This window comes from Clarias gariepinus, chromosome 7, assembly GCF_024256425.1.
Source record: "Clarias gariepinus isolate MV-2021 ecotype Netherlands chromosome 7, CGAR_prim_01v2, whole genome shotgun sequence".
NCBI lineage: Eukaryota > Metazoa > Chordata > Actinopteri > Siluriformes > Clariidae > Clarias > Clarias gariepinus.
The window spans coordinates 20,990,913-21,009,228 of NC_071106.1; the positions used below are offsets into that span (position 1 = coordinate 20,990,913).

Below are 18,316 nucleotides of genomic sequence, written 5' to 3' on the forward strand. Positions count from 1 at the left end.
CCGGGGAAAAGATAACATTGCCACACAGCACACATTCAGGACTCATGACGAAGAGATCAGACAGACCGTTTAGTCAGTAACATTGTCTGTTGCTGTTTTTTTTAACCATTAATGTAGTACAGTGTGACATATTATAGGCATATCTCCCTATATGTGATTGTGTGTCGTTTCTGTCCGTCCCATACAGATCTTTATGAGATATGGCCGACAGCGCTGGAAGTTGCGGGGTCGGATCGAGATCAACGGAAAGCAAGTGTGGGACAGCGAGGAGATGGTCTTCCTCCCCCTTATCACTGAGTTCCTTTCCATAAAGGTACAATCTGTGCATATGTAACACATTTAAAAATTACACATGCGCTAAACACTCTTGAGCTTAAAGGTATTGGGACAGCTGGGAAATAGGTGTAAAAATAATTTTTAAAGCCTCTGTTGGTGGAAATAACCTCACTGAGCCTTTTCTTGTGAGATCTAATACAGTTGCGCTCTTGGATACTGATCCGTTAAGAATAATTAAAGTTCCTATTAGTGAATTTTAGTAGTTTTTTAAAAATACTTTACTGGTTGTAAATTTGAGTGAATTAACTAAAAGACATTAAAATTAAGCTTTATGGAACCAGCATGAAGGGATTTTGCTGCAGCTCATGAGCTTATGACAATGACAATTGTTTAATGCGTTATCCAAATAAATTTGAATTGTACTGAATTGAATCATCTATACGTACACTAGGTGTCTAGACGATATTACAATGTGACTACACTTGATACACTTCTTAGGTGAATACAGCAGGTAACAGAGTTTTATTCTCTGATTGCTGTCTATTGATATTATGATTATAATCATGTTACGGCTTTGTTTAGCTGACTGCCACACAGATGAAACAGGACACTTTGTAGAAGATGATTAGGACAGTTGACCTTAATTGATAAGCAGTGTATATAAGCATGCTTTTCTTCCCAGCAGCCAAGATTAAATTAATGACCATTGTTCATGGCGAAAACAAACAATTTACCTAAGAATGTATCATGAACATGTTCTAACATTTTGACTCTTTTAATTGCTCCTGTACTTAACTTTGCACCTCATTGCTAATAAATTCATGCATGTATCTGTGACACCGTTACTAGGCACTTTTACTGAGCACTCAAAAGAAAAAAGGGATGCAGCAACCAACCATTCAACCACCTAATACTTGTCCACTAAATCACATTGCTCATTTGTTTTTCGTATTCAATCCCTGAATAACTTAGATCAACCCCATCTCGCTTTTGCATTAAAACAACGTGTTTTTTTTCCATATGTTGATGGATGATGGAGGGATTTACCTTTGAATTTGTACCATGGAAATCTATTTTAGACTTTTAGTTTTCACTTGTTTTTTAAGGGTTTTTTTTTATTAATAAAAATTAGTTTAGAGAATTACGTTAGAGTAAACAGTTTCTAGAATAATTGTAAAGAAAGTATTTAAATCAGTCATTTTTACTCATTTTCCTGAAGGGTACCTAGATTCAAGTGTACAATCAGTCTCTTATTTCTCACTTCTGTTCTTTTGCATACTTTCTTGCCCTCTTCTTTCTTACACATACTCACACACATTGCAGTCACATGTGTCTGTAAAATATTGTCACAGCTCAGTGTGAGCAGCTGGACTTTCACTTGTTTTCCTTCTTCAGTGGTTTGCTTGACGCACACAGGAAAGCAGCTCAAAGTTCCCCCAGATCCTCGAGAGAGGGAGAGACAGAGAGAGAGAGAGAGAGAGAGAGAACCATCTGCAATGGATAGGAAGGGGTATTAAAAATGTAAAAAAAAAAAAAAAAACTTTTAACAACAAAAAAAAAAATGCAGATGTTTATTCAAGCTATTTCTAGACTGGCCCATGTTTCTCGTCCCACATAACTGATAAGGGCACTTTTACAGCTGCTCCATTTGTATTCTGTTGTGTCTGCCCTTCTTAGTCAATTTCATTTTGCCGGGTTCATACACATATCAGTCAAACTTGGGTGCAGACCAAATGCATAGCTTTTTTTATGCTATGGTGCAGATCATAACATAGTGCTTCCTTTTTACCCAAAAGCAGTTCTGGTACAATTGTTGTTGTTTTTTTGCATGCTACCTTTAAAACCAGATAACCAGACAAGATTCCATGATAGTAAGAAAACTCAACTAAAAATTGGCCAATTTAGTTTTAGGACGTTTAAGGGGATAGGGTGGATATGGTCCATCTGGCACATCGAGGGACAGATACTCCACACCCTGGAGATATATCAGTTGTTTCTGTGTCATTTACTTATGGGGTCAAGTTGCTGGCTCGATTGTATCTGAGCACTTGGGGATCCAACAGTGCTTACGGGTCTACAGTAACAGTGAAGGCCCGGCAGCATCTGGGCTCGAACCAGGGAACTCCTGATTAGCCGTCCAACAGTTTAACCAAAGAGCTACCTCTGCCTCTTAGGACATTTTAGAGATATACATGTATAATTATACACAAATTGAGCACTTAATAGTGAACTACATATAATACAGAGATAATTGTTTATGTTGTACACAAAAAGGGGAGCAGAGAAGGATCTTGTGCTGTCCCTGAAACAATACTGGAACAATCAACACTCGATATCTTAAATTAGTGTATTGCTGATGTTAGGGCAAAGCATCATCTAACACATCGGACTAAAATCTCTAGCGAGCCAGCATGTTCTGTGGATGGTGGACAGTGTTTAGTGTTCTCCTAGAAGAACCCACTCCCATTAGGATAGAAAAGTTACTATGGTAATGACTATTATTACATGATTATAGATGGGTATGTTACCTTTGCACTGACTTTGTGTAGTGTACACTCTGTGTGTTTAGACTAACATAGTATTCTGAAATGCAAATCAGGACTTTCTGGTTACAAAACACATCTGAAACTAAAACAATAATGTGGTTTCTAAACATTAGTAGATTTGGCTTTGTGTGCAGGGTATCCAGTTACCCAGTCTGTCTGTGATTATAATGTGATTGGTGTTCCAGTAGATAAGAACTGTAAATAACATGAATTTGTTTCCCCAGGTGACAGAGCTGAAGAGTCTGGCCAATCATGTAGTAGTGGGAAATGTCTCATGTGAGACCAAGGACCTGTTTGCTGCCCTGCCACAGACTGTAGCTGTGGACATCAATGACCTGGGAACTATCAAACTGAGCCTCGAAGTTACATGGAAGTATGTCCACTTTGTGCCGTCATAAGGACAAAAAAAAAAAAAAAAAAAATATATATATATATATATATATATATATATATATATATATATATATAATTTCACATATTGTTGCAATTTTTGTTAATCTAAATGAAACTTTATCTAAAATTAAAAGTGTCTAACGTTTAACGGGGCAGATCTGCGAATGTGTCATACAAATCCAAACACCTAATCCTAACACTGTTTCGTGTTACCTTAATGTCACAAATTCAGTTATGTTTTTGGCTAACTGTTTTTTTCCCCCGTCTCTTACAGTCCGTTTGACAAAGATGACCAGGCCTCCACGGCCAGCACAGTGAGCAAGGCTCCTACAGTGAATAAACGGTTCTCCACATACAGTCCCCCAGATACGCCATCACTTAGAGAACAGGCATTTTACGTGAGTGTTTCTCTTCACAGTGTCCAACCAGCTGAGCTTCTGTAGTTGTTCATATGAATTCTTTCACATGTTTCAATGTCGTTAACAATGACCCTTCACTTTAATTAGGTGTCTTTTTAATGCTTAATGCAGTGCATCAAGTTTATAATGTAGACCTAATTGTCAAGGCTTTTTTTTTTTTAAACATAAGCATGAGCAGGGCTACACAATAACCTTCTTTCTTGTTAACACCTTCATTTTATCACACTACTAGTGTTGAAACCTGAGATTCTCAGTTTGGTAATAAGTTTTCTCACATCTGAGTAAGATTACCTTTGAGAGTAGTCATGGATCCCTGGTAAATTCCAGTCTTAGTTTGTTTTCATCATGCCTCGATGCAGTCCGTCCCACGGAGTTTGCATTCCAAGCAGTGCTGGTCCCTCCTGGACGTTTTCCGGGACGCACTGGCCGAGAAACTGTCTCAGACGCATAGCTGTGGCGATGTCTCCTCCATCAGCTTTGGACTATCTCGCTTGCAAACCCACGTAAGTGCTGCTAGTTGCTAGCAGCGAATAGCCAGTAGACATAGTGCAATAGAGTGTTTGTCTTCGGCTAAAATGGCGTATAAGTTGTAGCTACAAGTGCTTTTAGTTGCTACAGTAGTGCAGCTTTGTAATTCTGTGTGGCTTTAGATTGATCGCTTTAGTGGGCTTTAAGGTGGTGGCGGTTTAAAAGCTCTTAGAGCTCAGGAGCGGACTGGGGTGCATATTTCTTCAAGCTTTGTAGATCTGTGCTAGTTGTAGGTTGCTCATAGTTGTTTTTAGTAAACGTGAAATGCCTAGCAAGTAGTCTGTAGTCAAGCATGCTTGTACTGTATATACCTGTACACACGTGCATGCACACAGTCATTTTCACACAATCTAAAACTGCATCCAGTGATTGTCATTCTTTTATTTTGTGGGGTGACAGAGTTGCAGCAGCAGAAGTTAATTAGAGGCAGCGTGTTGGCTGTCTGGGCCTGAGGCCAGCCTCCAGTCAGCCTGGATAAATTACTGCGAAAATGATCACACTTATGCCTGACAACAGATGCCATGCTCCCCTGTGTCTCCATCGCACATTTACTTGGTTTTTCTTTCTTCCTTTGCCTCTCTACTTATTCCAGTAATATAAAATTAATTTTAAGAGACAGCATCCATCTAAAGCATATAATAACTTTTCCCTTGTTTTTTTCCTCCTGTACTCCTATGAATACTCCTATGTATCACAACACACTGCTACTGGAGTGCACTTGTGATTACTTTCTGTTAATTTTAAACACTTTGATGATGCAACTATACACTTTTGATTAAATGATAATAAGAATATTAACAGAATAATAGAACGTACAATTTCAGTTTTGTTAATGGTCAGAGGCGAACTGAGGCGCAGTGTTTAGGTTCTTTAAAAATGAAAAGAAACCTGTCTATTCTAAATTGTGCATCAGCTTGGAATTTAGATCCTAATTTTCAAAAACCCCTGGATAAAGTTTTCCATTTCCGAAAACACTTTGATCTTAATGTTTCAAAAATATTTTCGTTATAATGTTTTTTGTCTGCCCCAACAACTGCCAGTACTCTCACAGTACAGTATTGTGCAGCTAGCTATGTTGTGAGAATCGCACACATCATGCATAAAAACAAACCCCTTTCTTTTTTATTTTTACTGTATCATTATTTACAGTTGTCATTTTCTCTTGCCTTCTCCCTCTGTGCAGAACATGTTAAGGCGACAGGAGGAGTTGGAGAATGGTACAGCGTGGTCGAACTCCTCTGAATCTTCAGATGATTCATCAAGCCCTCAGCTGTCCCAGGGTCTTCGTCATGCCCACAAGAATCTGGTCCAGCCTGAGGTGCAGGCCTCCGCTCCTGCTATTGATATCTCCTTCACCCCCCGCCAATCATCCACCTCCACGCCCACACGGCTGGCCAATCAGAAAGAGGAAGATGAAGAGGAGGACGAGCAAGATGAGGAACTCCGAGCAACTACATTGACCGTGACCACAGGGGCTGCTGGGACACAAGCTGTGCCTAACGGCCATGCTCGCTACTCGCGCTCCCTGAGCCATATCAGCGAGAGCAGTGTGGATGCTGCCTCGAATGAGAGGCCTGCTGGGGAACTGTTGGAACCCAGTGTAGTCGTGGACGTGCCCCTGAGGGCTGAGCCATGCTTAGTCATTCCTGAACCACAAGTTGACCACAACACTGTTGATCCAGACTCATTGTGTTCTGGCACCACAGCCCCAATAGAGCAGGAGGTCTCTGACTCTGCTGTTAAATGTGAAGAGCCTACAGCACTTCCACTCACTGATTCCTGTACCAATAGTGAGGAGGACTCTACCTGTACCTCTGTTCCTACTGAGGCCTCAGTACAGCAAAGTAGTATTAATGATCTAACTCCCAGAGCTGTTGATGTAAAACAGACTGAGGACACACAAAATCTGCCTAAGACACACCCAGTGTCTGTACAGGTCAAGGAACCTGGGACTGAAGTAGATTCTTTGCCAGAAGATGGACAGAGGGGAAAGACAGAGGATACTGATGCAAAAGACAGCGGCCTGGATGAGGCCCTCAGCTCTCTTCTTTCTTCCCTGGATGACTACAGGGGTCAGTTTCCAGAGCTGCAGGTGCTGGAGCAAGAGCTCCGCCTGCTGGAGGAGGCTCTCACTGTGAGTTACCAGTGTGTATACGTCTGCATTGTGAATATCCTTGAATAGAGATAGATGTTAAAGGAAACATAAAAAGATGGCAGCATGGTGGCATGGCAGGCCTTCTTTTACTTCCCAGGAATGCTGTTCAGATTCTCATATTCTTCCAGTGTGTGTTGGTTTTTTAATGGGTTCTCCAGGTTCCTTCCACCTGCTTTAAAATATGGCAGTCGAATACTCTGGTGGTGCTGGTTATCAAAGCAGAGATATCCAGCACGTGTCTGTGATTGTGCGTGTGCATTTCCATTTTTCTCTCAAATGTAATTTGTAGTGTTTCTCTAAGATTAGTATCTGCTGCCATCTGTGTGATCACTGACGCCAGTGTGTTATACAGAGAAGAAAGATAAGAGAGGATGTGAAAGCAGTTTCTAACTCTAGTCTCCCTAGGGTTCAGGTTTCCACCCTTCCTGCTCCCAAACCACAATGTGCTTATGTGTTTTGTGTGTTAGATTCAGGGCGGTTCACTGCTAGAAATGCTTAGATCTGTGGTGTAAATCATTAACATTTTTTGCCTGGGTGAGAATGTAGTGACGTGAAAAAACTTCAGAAATCATGCAAGAGAATTTTGTAAAGATGCTGAACTTAACATTCACTGGTCAAGTGGAAGCTAGCTATTATAAAGCTATAACAGTTTTAATTCTGTTTACAGGTAACTCCCAATTTTAGGTAAAGCTATTTATAGTAAGATCAAATTATAGACTTCTCCTTGTATCGGTGTGTCTGCATAGGGCCGAAGTCGAAGTCGTGCCTCCAGTGTGAGTTTGACTGTGGAGACTGCTCTTGAAAGCTTCAGTTTCCTCAACACATCAGATCTGGAAGATGAGGAGGAAGAAGGCGAGAGGCTGTGTGTGACCGACAGGTAAGAATGGTTGCTGAAAATTTACACCCGAAAAAAATACAGCGATTATCATCCTTCCTTTTTCCAGGAGATGGGACTGGCCTTAGGGCAATGCAATGCTGCCATCTTGTGGCGGAACAAAAACTGTTTCCCATACATTTTTCCCCCTTATTTTTAAAATGTATAACAAAAAGGAACATATTTCTATATTTTATTATAAGGCAATTTAATAATCACTATTTCCTCCTGCATTTGTGTGTAAATTTTATTAGTCCATCGCGCTACCAGGTGGGATTCCCACTGTGTGAATGAGGATCCCAACCATAAACTCAGAGAAGCATTATGCCGTTTCCTGAGTGTTCAAAACTCTTCAGTTAAAGATCAGCCATTATGCAATGTAAATATGCTTACATTGGGTTGTGGTGCTGCAGACCCAAAAGTTAAACCCCAAAGAAGGTTCTGAGTCTTACAAATCCTGTATCACATTATTTAGGGATGAATCCAAGTGATTTGCTTGAGTTATTCCTTGGTCCTTTCCTACCCTTGTGTGTTTGTGGTCTGATGTTTTTCTCAATTCCGCAGTTTGTTCTTTGCAGTTTGTTCCTATCTAAGCACTCGATACACGCCCACAAGAGACAAAGTTCAAGTGACACGATCAGCTTGTCACTTGGTGATGTGAACGCAGGGTCAGTCAGGCCCTGGACAGTGTGTGTGCCTCAGTGCCCATAGACTCACCTCCTATAAGGGTAGGCAAACAGCTGACTATGCAGACAGGAGAGAGAGTGTGCGCTTACTGCACAGCACTGCTTCAGAAATTTAAAGATCTCATTTGGAAAGGGGGACACATGCCACAAAATACCAAATGATAAAATGTTATTGTCTGAAAAAAATAAAACCCTCACTCCTATACCGCAGATTATTGTATCAGTGTAACTGTTATGACCATGCTGATATAAAGGATGAGATTTTTATTCTTAATATTACTAATCATTTTTTCAAAAAACATCGTACTATATGATTCCACACTAATAAAGTTACATTAAATTGCATTTTGTGTGTTTGTGTGTGTACAGCTCTCAGCCAGTAGCAGGTGAGAGTGTGCTAGTGGATGAGGGTTGTGCACAGAATTGTTGGGACACTCCCTCTGTTCCTCTCAGCACCGGCCACCAGGCATTAGATCAAACTCTGCTCATCCATCTACAAAACTGCTCCACCCAGCTGCTGGTGAGTCGATATGATCACATCTAATGCAGCCTCTGTCTTCTGCTCTTTGCAGCCAGTGTCTAGCAAAAGTCATTTTAGATTTATACAGTGCTAATGTAAGGTTTCGAGACTATTCCATTCAACACACAATACTCCACAATGACAAAGGAATAAATAGCTGTTTTAAGTGTTTTGCCAATTTATTAAACATTAAGACTGAAATATTTCATTTACATAAGTATTCAGACCCATCATTTTGGCACATATTTTTCCTTTGGCTGTGTCTTCCAGTCTTTGGCAGAATAATTCACAAGAAGACTTGAGGACTGACTTTTTTTTGCTGCTTAGTAATGGGTCTAAGCACTTATGTAAAAATCCTCATGCTGGGGAGGCGGGTAACAAAACAATGACATGAAGAATATCGCCAAGAAGACATGGCTTCAGAACAACTCTGTAAAAGTCCTGGAGTTCTTGGATGGTTGGGAGAAGTTGCTCTCGGTGGATGTTTTTATACTATTGTTTGTGTTCTTAAGCAAAACTGTGAGTGAGCCCACTCCCTTGGCTGAGAAGAATGGTCTCAAGATGCTTTACTACTGGCATGACACAGGACTGATGGTAGCTCTTAGCTTTTCTTCTCCCAACAAACTTTTTTTCCACATGCCCCAAACATTTGGAAAGAGGACTCATCAGAGAAAATTACTTTACCACAGTCCTCAGCAGTGCAGTTCCTGCACCTTTTGCAGAATCCTGATGTTGCCAATGTCTTTTCCAGCATGATGGAGCAACTTGCTATAAGGCAAAATTGATAACCAAGTAGCTCGGGGAACAAAACATCACAATTTTAAGTCCATATGGCCAGAAAACTCCCCAGTCCTTAATCCTATTGAGAACTTGATCAGGCAGGTGGCCAAAAAAAAAAAAAAAAAAAACTGGAAAAACTCCAAGCATTAATTGTTTAAACATGAGCTGCCACCAGTCAGGATGTGGCCAGGATGAATTCCAAAAAGAAGGGTCTTGGAAAAAAGAGGAGTCAACGCTGCAAAACTCTGCATAAACCTATAGTAACTGCCGTTTATGATATGCTTGCAGTTATACTTCAGTATACCATAGTAACATCTGACAAAAAAGATCACAAACACTGAGGCAGCAGACTTGTGAAAATTTATATTTGTGTTCTACTCAAAACTTTTGACCATGGCTAACCACCGCTTTCCTATTATTTCTTTTGGGAAAATCTGTTTTACAATATGAATTTTTGCATTCAGAATGAGAGTTCATATTCCGAGGTTCCACTGTATATAAATGAATGCTTATAAATACAGTGACATATTTTATGATTGTGAATGAAGTTATTATTATTATTATTTTTTTATCTGCTTAAACACCTTTAGAAAAAAGTAAAAGCAAACAGTAAATGGCAGTAAAATACATTTTAGCCTCATTTTTAATACTTATAAGCACACAGCAAATTCCCAGTGTTGATGTAACACTTTTAGACTTAAAACCAAGTATAGTACAACTGGACCTATCTAAACACCCTAGGGTGTAGTAGGACAGAAATTCACCAGGAACCAGCCTGATATTATCACAATACCTAGGTGCTGATTTAATTTGTATTGCAATTTTATAAGTATCACAATTTTATAAATATCCCAATTTTATATTATAATCTTTAAAGATTTTATTACAATTTTAAAACTTAGCAAATCATTTGCTCCTTTAACACAATCCTGTACTGTGTGAATAGTTTAGAGCGTTTAGTTTAGTTTATAGTAGAGAGTCGGTAGGGTGATGAATGAATTTGCGCACAAAAAAATCTTGATATGTAACTGAATCAATTTTCATCCTGTTTCTAGTGGGGAGTAAATTCAACACCAGAAATCTAGCTGTGCACTCATTGTAATTTTAATTGTAATGTACATATTGTATTTCATGTGTGTAATTAACAGTCATTTTGAGATGCTGTATGAAGAGCTGTGTGTGATGTCTGTGCAGAGGCTTGGTACGTTTGGCCCGCTGCGTTGTGGGGAGATGTACGCTCTGGATCGGCTGCTCAGGGAGACTCGGGTCATGGAGCTCATTCGTCTGGCTGTCCAGGATACAGTGAGGAGTGAAGGCCAACCTGAGGAAGGTTAGCCTGTCTAAAAGCATTGCTGGAAGAAATGTAGCTCTTGGCTAATTTTATTTAGTGTTGTGTGGTTAAACTGTAAACATATTGGGTTTCTAACTCAGTATTAAAGCTCTCATATGCTACTGTTTTTTAGGAATGTAGCCCAGGTCATAGAGGTCTTCCAAAGTGTGTCTGTTAATATTCCAGTTAAAATACAGATCACATAATAATTTTTTGGTGTCATATTCCCTCCATTTCACTGCTTATCAAAAATGCACAAGTTTAGGGCAATAAAAATGCTGTTACCACTGAGCCAGACCATCCTTAGCCGAATCGGATGTGAAATCTGTATTTGTTTTCCATGGCACTGCTTCTGTAACTATAGCAACAGCGCTAACATATCCTTTTAAATTTGAAACCAAATGGCCCATGAATTATAGTTCAGTTGTGTTTAACTTAAAACCAAACAGGATAAAATGAAGGATTCCACCACAAAATAATTAAATTCAATTAAATTAAAATTTTCTTTAAATAGCACTTTTAACAATGGTCATAGTCACAAAGCAGCTTTACAGAATTCAAAATATATATGGTAAGTTCTAAATATGTAAGGACATTTGTTTAACTTTTTTTTGGTACATGTGTCCCTAAGGAATGTGAGCCTGGGGCAACAGTGGCAGGGAAAAAAACTCTGTGGTGACGATAGTCAAATTAACACTATTTACACAAAATAAGCTAGGTTTGTTGTTCACAGTTAGCAGCTAATAGCTAACTCACCCTTCTTAAGCTCTTAAAAAGAAAAAAAATTGATTTAACATATTCATATTTCATTCAAATTATTTTGTTTTACAACAGCTTTACAGAAATAAAAAATTATAGAAATTAATTTTAAAAAGGAAAATAAATTTCTCTGGCCCAAATGAGCAAGCCTGAGCAATGGCGGAAAGGAAACGATGACTGCTAGAGGAACCAGATGCAAAATGAAACCCATTTTTATTTGGATGACCCCAAATAGTATGACAGTGAATTAGTCCGTGTGCTATAAGACCGAAAGTTCATTTTAATACGAAAGGTGTTCAAGTTTATATAAAGTCCACAATCACATCACAGAAACTGCCCACATTAGCCCAGTCCAAGGTCATCTTTGTGGTCATTGAATGGAACCGTCCTCAGTCACCACATGCATCCCACATCAAAAAAAACTTTATATTTGTCCAGAGAGATGATATTAGTCACTGTTAATCACAAGAAGATTTTCATGGGAAAAAACAAATTCTCTAGTACACCATAACCCGCTACTAACCTTGAAGTCATTTGAAAAAGGACAACGGGTTCAGATTTATGATGTCAGAGTCACCAGCTGTCAAACATTCAGACAGAAGTGCAATGTAATATTTAACACACATTATAGGAACATTTACGGTGTAAATAAAGTTTCTTTACGTCACTTGGTATTGAAAATAGAAAATGTAAGCATGTCCATGTAATGCTCAACTCACAACACAAGTTAGTTAAAGCCCGAAACACTCTTGTGACTCCTGGCAGGGGGCTCTGTAACAAACCTCTGTAATCACCCTTTTTCCTGTAAAAATGATGGGCCCTTGCAAATCTGAGGCATTATTAAGAAGAGAAAAAATCTGAAGAAGAATTTCTTGAGAGCATATGTTTTTCTCATGTTTTTTGCATGTACAAACACAACAGTGAGCCATGTGACTGTCAAAAGTGATCAAAAAGCTTTATTACAGTATAACATATGGATAAATAGGTATGGTGAATCAGAAAATAAGGACGAATGAATGTACATTCTGTGCTCATATCTGTTTTTTTCTGCTCTCTCTGGTTGGTCTTTGTGTGTGTGTTTGGGAACAGTTGTTCCACAGTTAGAGCAGTGCCAGGGGGCTGTGTTGCTATGGAGGCATTGTATGGCTGGCTGTGGTGTGTTCAGCACCTCCACTGAGGCTTTCATGCAGACATTGAACAACACTTATGCAGACAAAATACCAGAAAGAGGAGCCAACTTTGCAGACACAGGTGTGTTTTAGTTGCTTCATCATGTGCTTATAATAAATTACCAGCCAAGTAAGGGTTTCCAAATAAAAAAAAAGTTTTGCAATGAATTATTATGCATGAAACGTTCTAAACAGCCAATTTGTATGGAAGGAATTTTGTTTATTTCATCCTGAGTATTAAATTCAAGTTTGTTTTATTTCCATGTGGATTTACTTACAAACACAAATCACTTTAATACTTCCCTTACTCACTCTTCATATACAGTATATTTATATCTGGGGCCCTTTTAATGTATATGATGTCACATAAATGGTGTCCCTTCCTTCCATTAGTATTTATGCGTCTAGTGGAGAGGATTCTGGAGAAAAAGCTGCCTAGACGATGTGGAAGTGCAGTTAAAGAGATTCTCACAGTTTTCCAGTTCTGGAGCTACCTAGAGGCTGAGGGTGTAAGTGAGCTGGAGACGCACATCACTGAGCTGGCTGAAGAGGGTATGTTTTATTTGTCTGTTTTCTCCTCATGTGCAAACCAATTCATTTGCTGCTATTGTATTTTTCCTCATTTGGCAGCAATCAATTGGCCGCTCGAAAACAATTTAGCTATTCTGAATTCACACCCACTCTGCCACGCCCATCTTCTCATTATCGCCTTATTTGCCTCTTCTCTCTCTTTTCACTTTCGCCTTCTCCCTCTAATCCCTCCACACAAACCCCCTGATCCATTTTCCCTCCCCCTCTTGGTTTTGGCTGCAGTCTGGCTGGTGCAGTGCCTGCAGTCTGGTGATCAAGATGTGCTGCTGAAAGCTCTGAAAAAGCCACCGGAGTGCAGTCTAAAGCGTGAGGGCCTTCGCGCCGTCAGCGTACTTCTCAGTGATCCACGGGGGAAGGTGTGCAGCAGTGCCAGTTCTCTGTTACGCAACCTTGCCGAGCAGCCACGCCACAGAGAGAGGGTACGCCAGGGGAATGGGCTCATTTTGGCATTAAAATTTAAACTTAAAGGTTGTCATTTAGGGCCTTGTTTTTCATTATAAATCAGGATTAATTCTTATACACTTGCATATTGCATATGAGCAGTATAGACACAACTATTTTATTGAAATAATTAATGTGATACTCAACAAAAAAAGGAACGTCCCTTTTGTAGTTTACTGTGTATTTCAACAATAATGTTGTAAAAATCCAAATAACTTTACAGATCTTCATTGTAAAGGGTTTAAACAATGTTTTCCATGCATGTTTAATTAACCATAATCAATTAATTAACATGCACCTGTGGAATGGTTGTTAAGACCTTAACAGCTTACAGAAAGTAGGCATTTAAGGTCACAGTTCTAAAAACGCAGGACACTAAAGAGACTTGTCTACCGACTGTGAAAAACACCCAAAGAAAGATGCCCAGGGTCCCTGCTCGTCTGCGTAAACGTGCATTAGGCATGAGGAGGCATGAGGACTGCTGATGTGGTTAGGGCAATAAACTGCCATGTCCGCACTGTGAGACGCCTAAGACAGCGCTACAGGGAGACAGGAAGGACAGCTGATCATCCTCGCAGTGGAAGACCACGTGCAACAACACCTGCACAGGATCGGTACATCCGAATATCACACCTGCGCGACAGGTACAGGATGGCCACAACAACTGCCCGATTCACACCAGGAACACACAATCCCTCCATCAGTGCTCAGACTGTCCGCAATAGGCAGTCCATGAGGAGGAGATGCACTGCAGTACTTCAAGCAGCTGGTGGCCACACCAGATACTGACTGGTACTTTTGATTTTGAGCCTCCCTTCATTCAGGGACACATTGTGAAACATTTTTAGTTTATGTCTTATGGTGTTGACTCTTTTAGTGTTCATACAAATATTGTCTCATTAAGTTTACTGAAAGTAAAAACAGTTGAAAGTCAGAGGACGTTTCTTTTTTAGAGTATATATAATGTAAATGCCTTATTTTGAGTGTTTTAGGGTCTACATTTTATTTTATTGATTGCATTTTTTTCTTTCTGAAAATGAGTACCAATAGAATTTTTCATGCATGAATGGGTTTAATAATCCTTTAATGAGGTGTTTTGTTAATTGTTTTTTAGTTACAAAACAACTTGTGTCTGTCTTTTGTCAATAAACAGATACCTACTTATACTAGGTTTACTAGGACTAATGAAACAGAAAAAAAAAATACTTATTAGATTATCTATTAGAAAACATTGAATCAAATAAACATTTAAGTTTTTTTGTAACTTGTAACTAAAAATGAAGGCACATATTTCGTAAGCTTTGCTGGCTTAATTTTTTACAATATAGGACAAACATTAAATGCAACATATTAAGCACAGTATTGTGTAGGTTCCCCTTGTGCCACCAGGGCAGCTCTGGCCCATCAGACCTCTTGGGGGGTACTGTCAGCGTCTTCTTTGGGTGCTGGGGTTGCAGGCTGGGGCCTTCATGGAACTTGTTTGTCCGGAGCATCACATTTCAAGGCTGGGTCAGCAGCCTTGGACTCTTTGCCTGCTGGCCCTATGCACATTGGATTGCGGTGCTTTAGGTGTTATGGTGCCTTTTCTATCTTGGCCAGCATTTACTTTATTTGCCAATTTATGCAGCATTGGCTTTTTTGGGGGATCGAACCAAAACGACTAACCTTTGGTCGCCGCAGGCATGGGTGAGCTTGGGTACCCGGGATCCTGTTACAAGTTTACTGGTTTATAATTGACAATCAATGATAATGTGATAAGGTTATGCGGTGTTAACATATTATGGTCAATCAGTGTAAGTTGATTAATGACTGTTCTGTGTATTGGCACCCCAGTCTGTCCAAACAGCAGTGGTTGTCTTCAAATGATGATTGAAAACAATTTTCTTCCCTAAGCTCTTAAATGGTCACTAATTTAAAAAAAAAAAAAAAAAACACTAACTTACTACGAACATGAGGTTGTTTTCTGATGGCATACACGAACCTGTCTTTTTGACGTTATTCGGAGCATTTATATCTCAGAATAAAAACTAGTTATGTTTTCAAAATTTGACTTAAATGGACATATAAACAAAGTCTTGTTTTGTTTTTAATTAAATGAATTAGGGTTTTATGCATTCAGTTGTAAAAGTCAGACGTCGAATGTTTTATATGGTGAATATTAAATTAAATTCTTAAAAATATGTACAAAGCTTTGAAAGAAACAAACCACAGGCTTATGGTTATGATGCCACCTGCTTGCTACACCACCAAACCTCAAAGAATCCACATTCATCTTTTACCTGCTCAGGTTTTTAAATATGTTGGACTATATGTTAATTTCTTATGTGTTTTTTAGGCGCTTGTGAGTTGTTTGGAGCTGCTAGAGGACGAAAGTGTTGAGACCCGCGTGTGTGGTTGTAAAGCACTTGCATGTCTAAAGGTCAGTATCATTATCTGTACTGTGGAATATTTCGTTCCAGGTTCAAAACTGCAGTTTCTGGACAACTTTTCATAATTTTGCATTTCCACATTGGATCTTTTTAAGAACTAAACACTTAAAGTCTGTTCTAAATTTATAACTTTTCATAAAACCAGGTTATTTTTATAACCTAAATAGATAATGTTTTATGGGATCTGTCAAATGTTTTTTTTTTTTTTAATGAATAAACAATCTATTCAGCTATATTTATATTTATAATATACACTATGACTATGGACCACTTTGAGAGAGCCACTGATGTGTAGCACATATTGCAAATATTTTATGCATTTTAAAATGACCAAACGTGAAGATATGACAATATAACAAATATTGTATTTATCAACACTTTAATTATTAGTTGCATGGGTATAGTAAACATTATTGCATTTGTATGCCAGGCCAAAGAGAGTATTGAGCAGCTGGTGTACTTGTGCCGCACGGACAAGGAGGATGTAAGAGAAGCCGCCAAACAAGCTCTGCTGGTGCTGGGTAGGTCAACACACTGTTTAGACAAATATCCATTTTTGTAACATGGATAAAAACATTGGGGAAAAAAAAAAACTTGCGGTAAAATAAGATGAATAAATTAATAAATGTACAAACAGCCCTCAGATAACACACATCAACTCTGGAAGAAAAAAAAGAGGCATTTCAGTCGTTAGCAGCTGTTTGATTGTTGATTGCACTGTGTTTGCAGGTGAGGAGGGGAAGATGGCCCATCGGCATGTGGAACAAGATGGAGTCTCTCGACTTTTTGCACCTGGCAGCATGGCCAGTACCGCATTTTAAGCCTCGTCCACCTGCAGAAACTATAGACCAAGTGTCTCCTGTGTACACAGACTTGTATTCCGGCCAACTAAGGACACATGATCAAATATGGATCACATTGTTGAAGTGCAAATAAAGACCCAATCAGCTTGTTAGAAAGAGTGACTGCAGACGTTTCAAATGATCTCTGGATCAGTAGATCGGTTTGTTAAGCTACAACTTAAGTGCAGTGATACAATGGAAAGAAGAAGATGAACAAGCATAAAAGAAATGGGCTTCAGTGTTTTGCTGCCTTGTCACTTGGCCTTGTGGTTTTTGCCTTCACGGTTCACAAAGGCTGGACTCTGATGAGTTCATACTGCATGCATGGACAATTTTTACATGGCTTTATGCCTACTGACACGGACAGGGGAATGAAAAGTGTTACTTTCATGTGACTTATTTAACATGGATGGACTTTTTAATCTGATGAGCATTTACTGAAGCTTGGTTGTTTGTAATAAGGTGTGCTTGTTTGTATGTTTGTCTGGTATAAGTGGGACAGAGTTCAGGTGGTAAGAGTCAGTGTACAAGTTTCCAGTGAGTTTCAGTATATCTGCCATCATTCCACACTGTCACTATATATATGCTTTACTGATACAGCAGTAATTTGTGTACATGTTTTAATTGTGTTGTATTTTTTTCTTTTAAAAACAAACATGTTTACACTCAAAAGCAAATGTAGGCCTGCTTTGAGTGCTAATGACTCCTAAGACCTTCATGTTGCACTTCCTAAGACTTGAGTCAACGGCATTGTATCTGAGGGGGATATCTGCTGTAACAAGAGGGGCTATTTTATTCATATATACAAATATTATTAGTATTAGTAAAATGAAAATATATGGACTATGATGGACTAGTGCATGTAATATTTAGACCAAGCCTATTGCATACTGAACAAAAATCCAGAGCGTGCTGCTAGACACACAGGTTCAGTGCAGGAATCTCAGTTATAATTTACCAAGCTCTTCAGTCGAGTGTATGTTAAGATTTTGGAAGAAGAGATAGCCTCCTCAATGTACAAGTGCCTCAAATGACTGGGGAGTGTGTGTGTTAGGACAAGTAGACTTTTATTTAAAGTGAAAAATAGCAGTTCATGACAAACTGTAATACAGATTTAATTATATTTTTCTTTAAAGGCGCATTGAGTTTTTTTTTAATAAGAAAATTTTATTGTTTAAAAAAAGATCTTACCAAGTGCAAAAAGAATATTAAAATAAAAAACAAAAAAGTTGTGTACTGTGTTTGAATAAATGAACATCTAATTAGCATACTCAAACAGCTATATAAAATCATCACATTTTGTGAACTATTTGGTTTTGTAAAGGAATATATAATAAAGGAATAGAATCTATGAATAATGTATAGAATTAAATGCTTGAAACAAAGCCTATCCATGATTGAGTATAATTCTAAGCAGGCGCAGTCTGATGGCACGCGCGCGCGCACTCAGTAAAATCCGTTGGAGCATAACGCATGAAATTTAAAAGTGCTAGCGCCCCTTTTGGCCAATCGGCACAGCGCTGTGTTTACACCCCTCCCTCCTCCCCGTCGCCACCGCCCCCCTGTGTGCCGCGCATG

At 39.0% G+C, this 18,316-nt stretch overlaps 1 protein-coding gene across 3 annotated transcripts in view; it reads left to right on the forward strand.

The window, feature by feature from the left end:
* Positions 1 to 18,212, forward strand: part of ripor1 (RHO family interacting cell polarization regulator 1) — an 81,210-nt gene extending 62,998 nt beyond the window's left edge. For all 3 annotated transcript variants that reach the window (XM_053501189.1, XM_053501188.1, XM_053501187.1), the window contains exons 10-22: positions 188 to 313; positions 3,047 to 3,195; positions 3,490 to 3,613; positions 5,346 to 6,296; positions 7,064 to 7,194; positions 8,247 to 8,397; positions 10,372 to 10,507; positions 12,356 to 12,517; positions 12,829 to 12,987; positions 13,249 to 13,445; positions 15,803 to 15,886; positions 16,327 to 16,417; positions 16,626 to 18,212. In XM_053501189.1, the coding sequence (XP_053357164.1) occupies positions 188 to 313; positions 3,047 to 3,195; positions 3,490 to 3,613; positions 5,346 to 6,296; positions 7,064 to 7,194; positions 8,247 to 8,397; positions 10,372 to 10,507; positions 12,356 to 12,517; positions 12,829 to 12,987; positions 13,249 to 13,445; positions 15,803 to 15,886; positions 16,327 to 16,417; positions 16,626 to 16,717 (2,553 nt within the window). In that variant the 3' untranslated portion in view covers positions 16,718 to 18,212. The remainder of the gene's footprint in view (positions 1 to 187; positions 314 to 3,046; positions 3,196 to 3,489; positions 3,614 to 5,345; positions 6,297 to 7,063; positions 7,195 to 8,246; positions 8,398 to 10,371; positions 10,508 to 12,355; positions 12,518 to 12,828; positions 12,988 to 13,248; positions 13,446 to 15,802; positions 15,887 to 16,326; positions 16,418 to 16,625) is intronic.
* Positions 18,213 to 18,316: the final 104 nt, after the last annotated feature.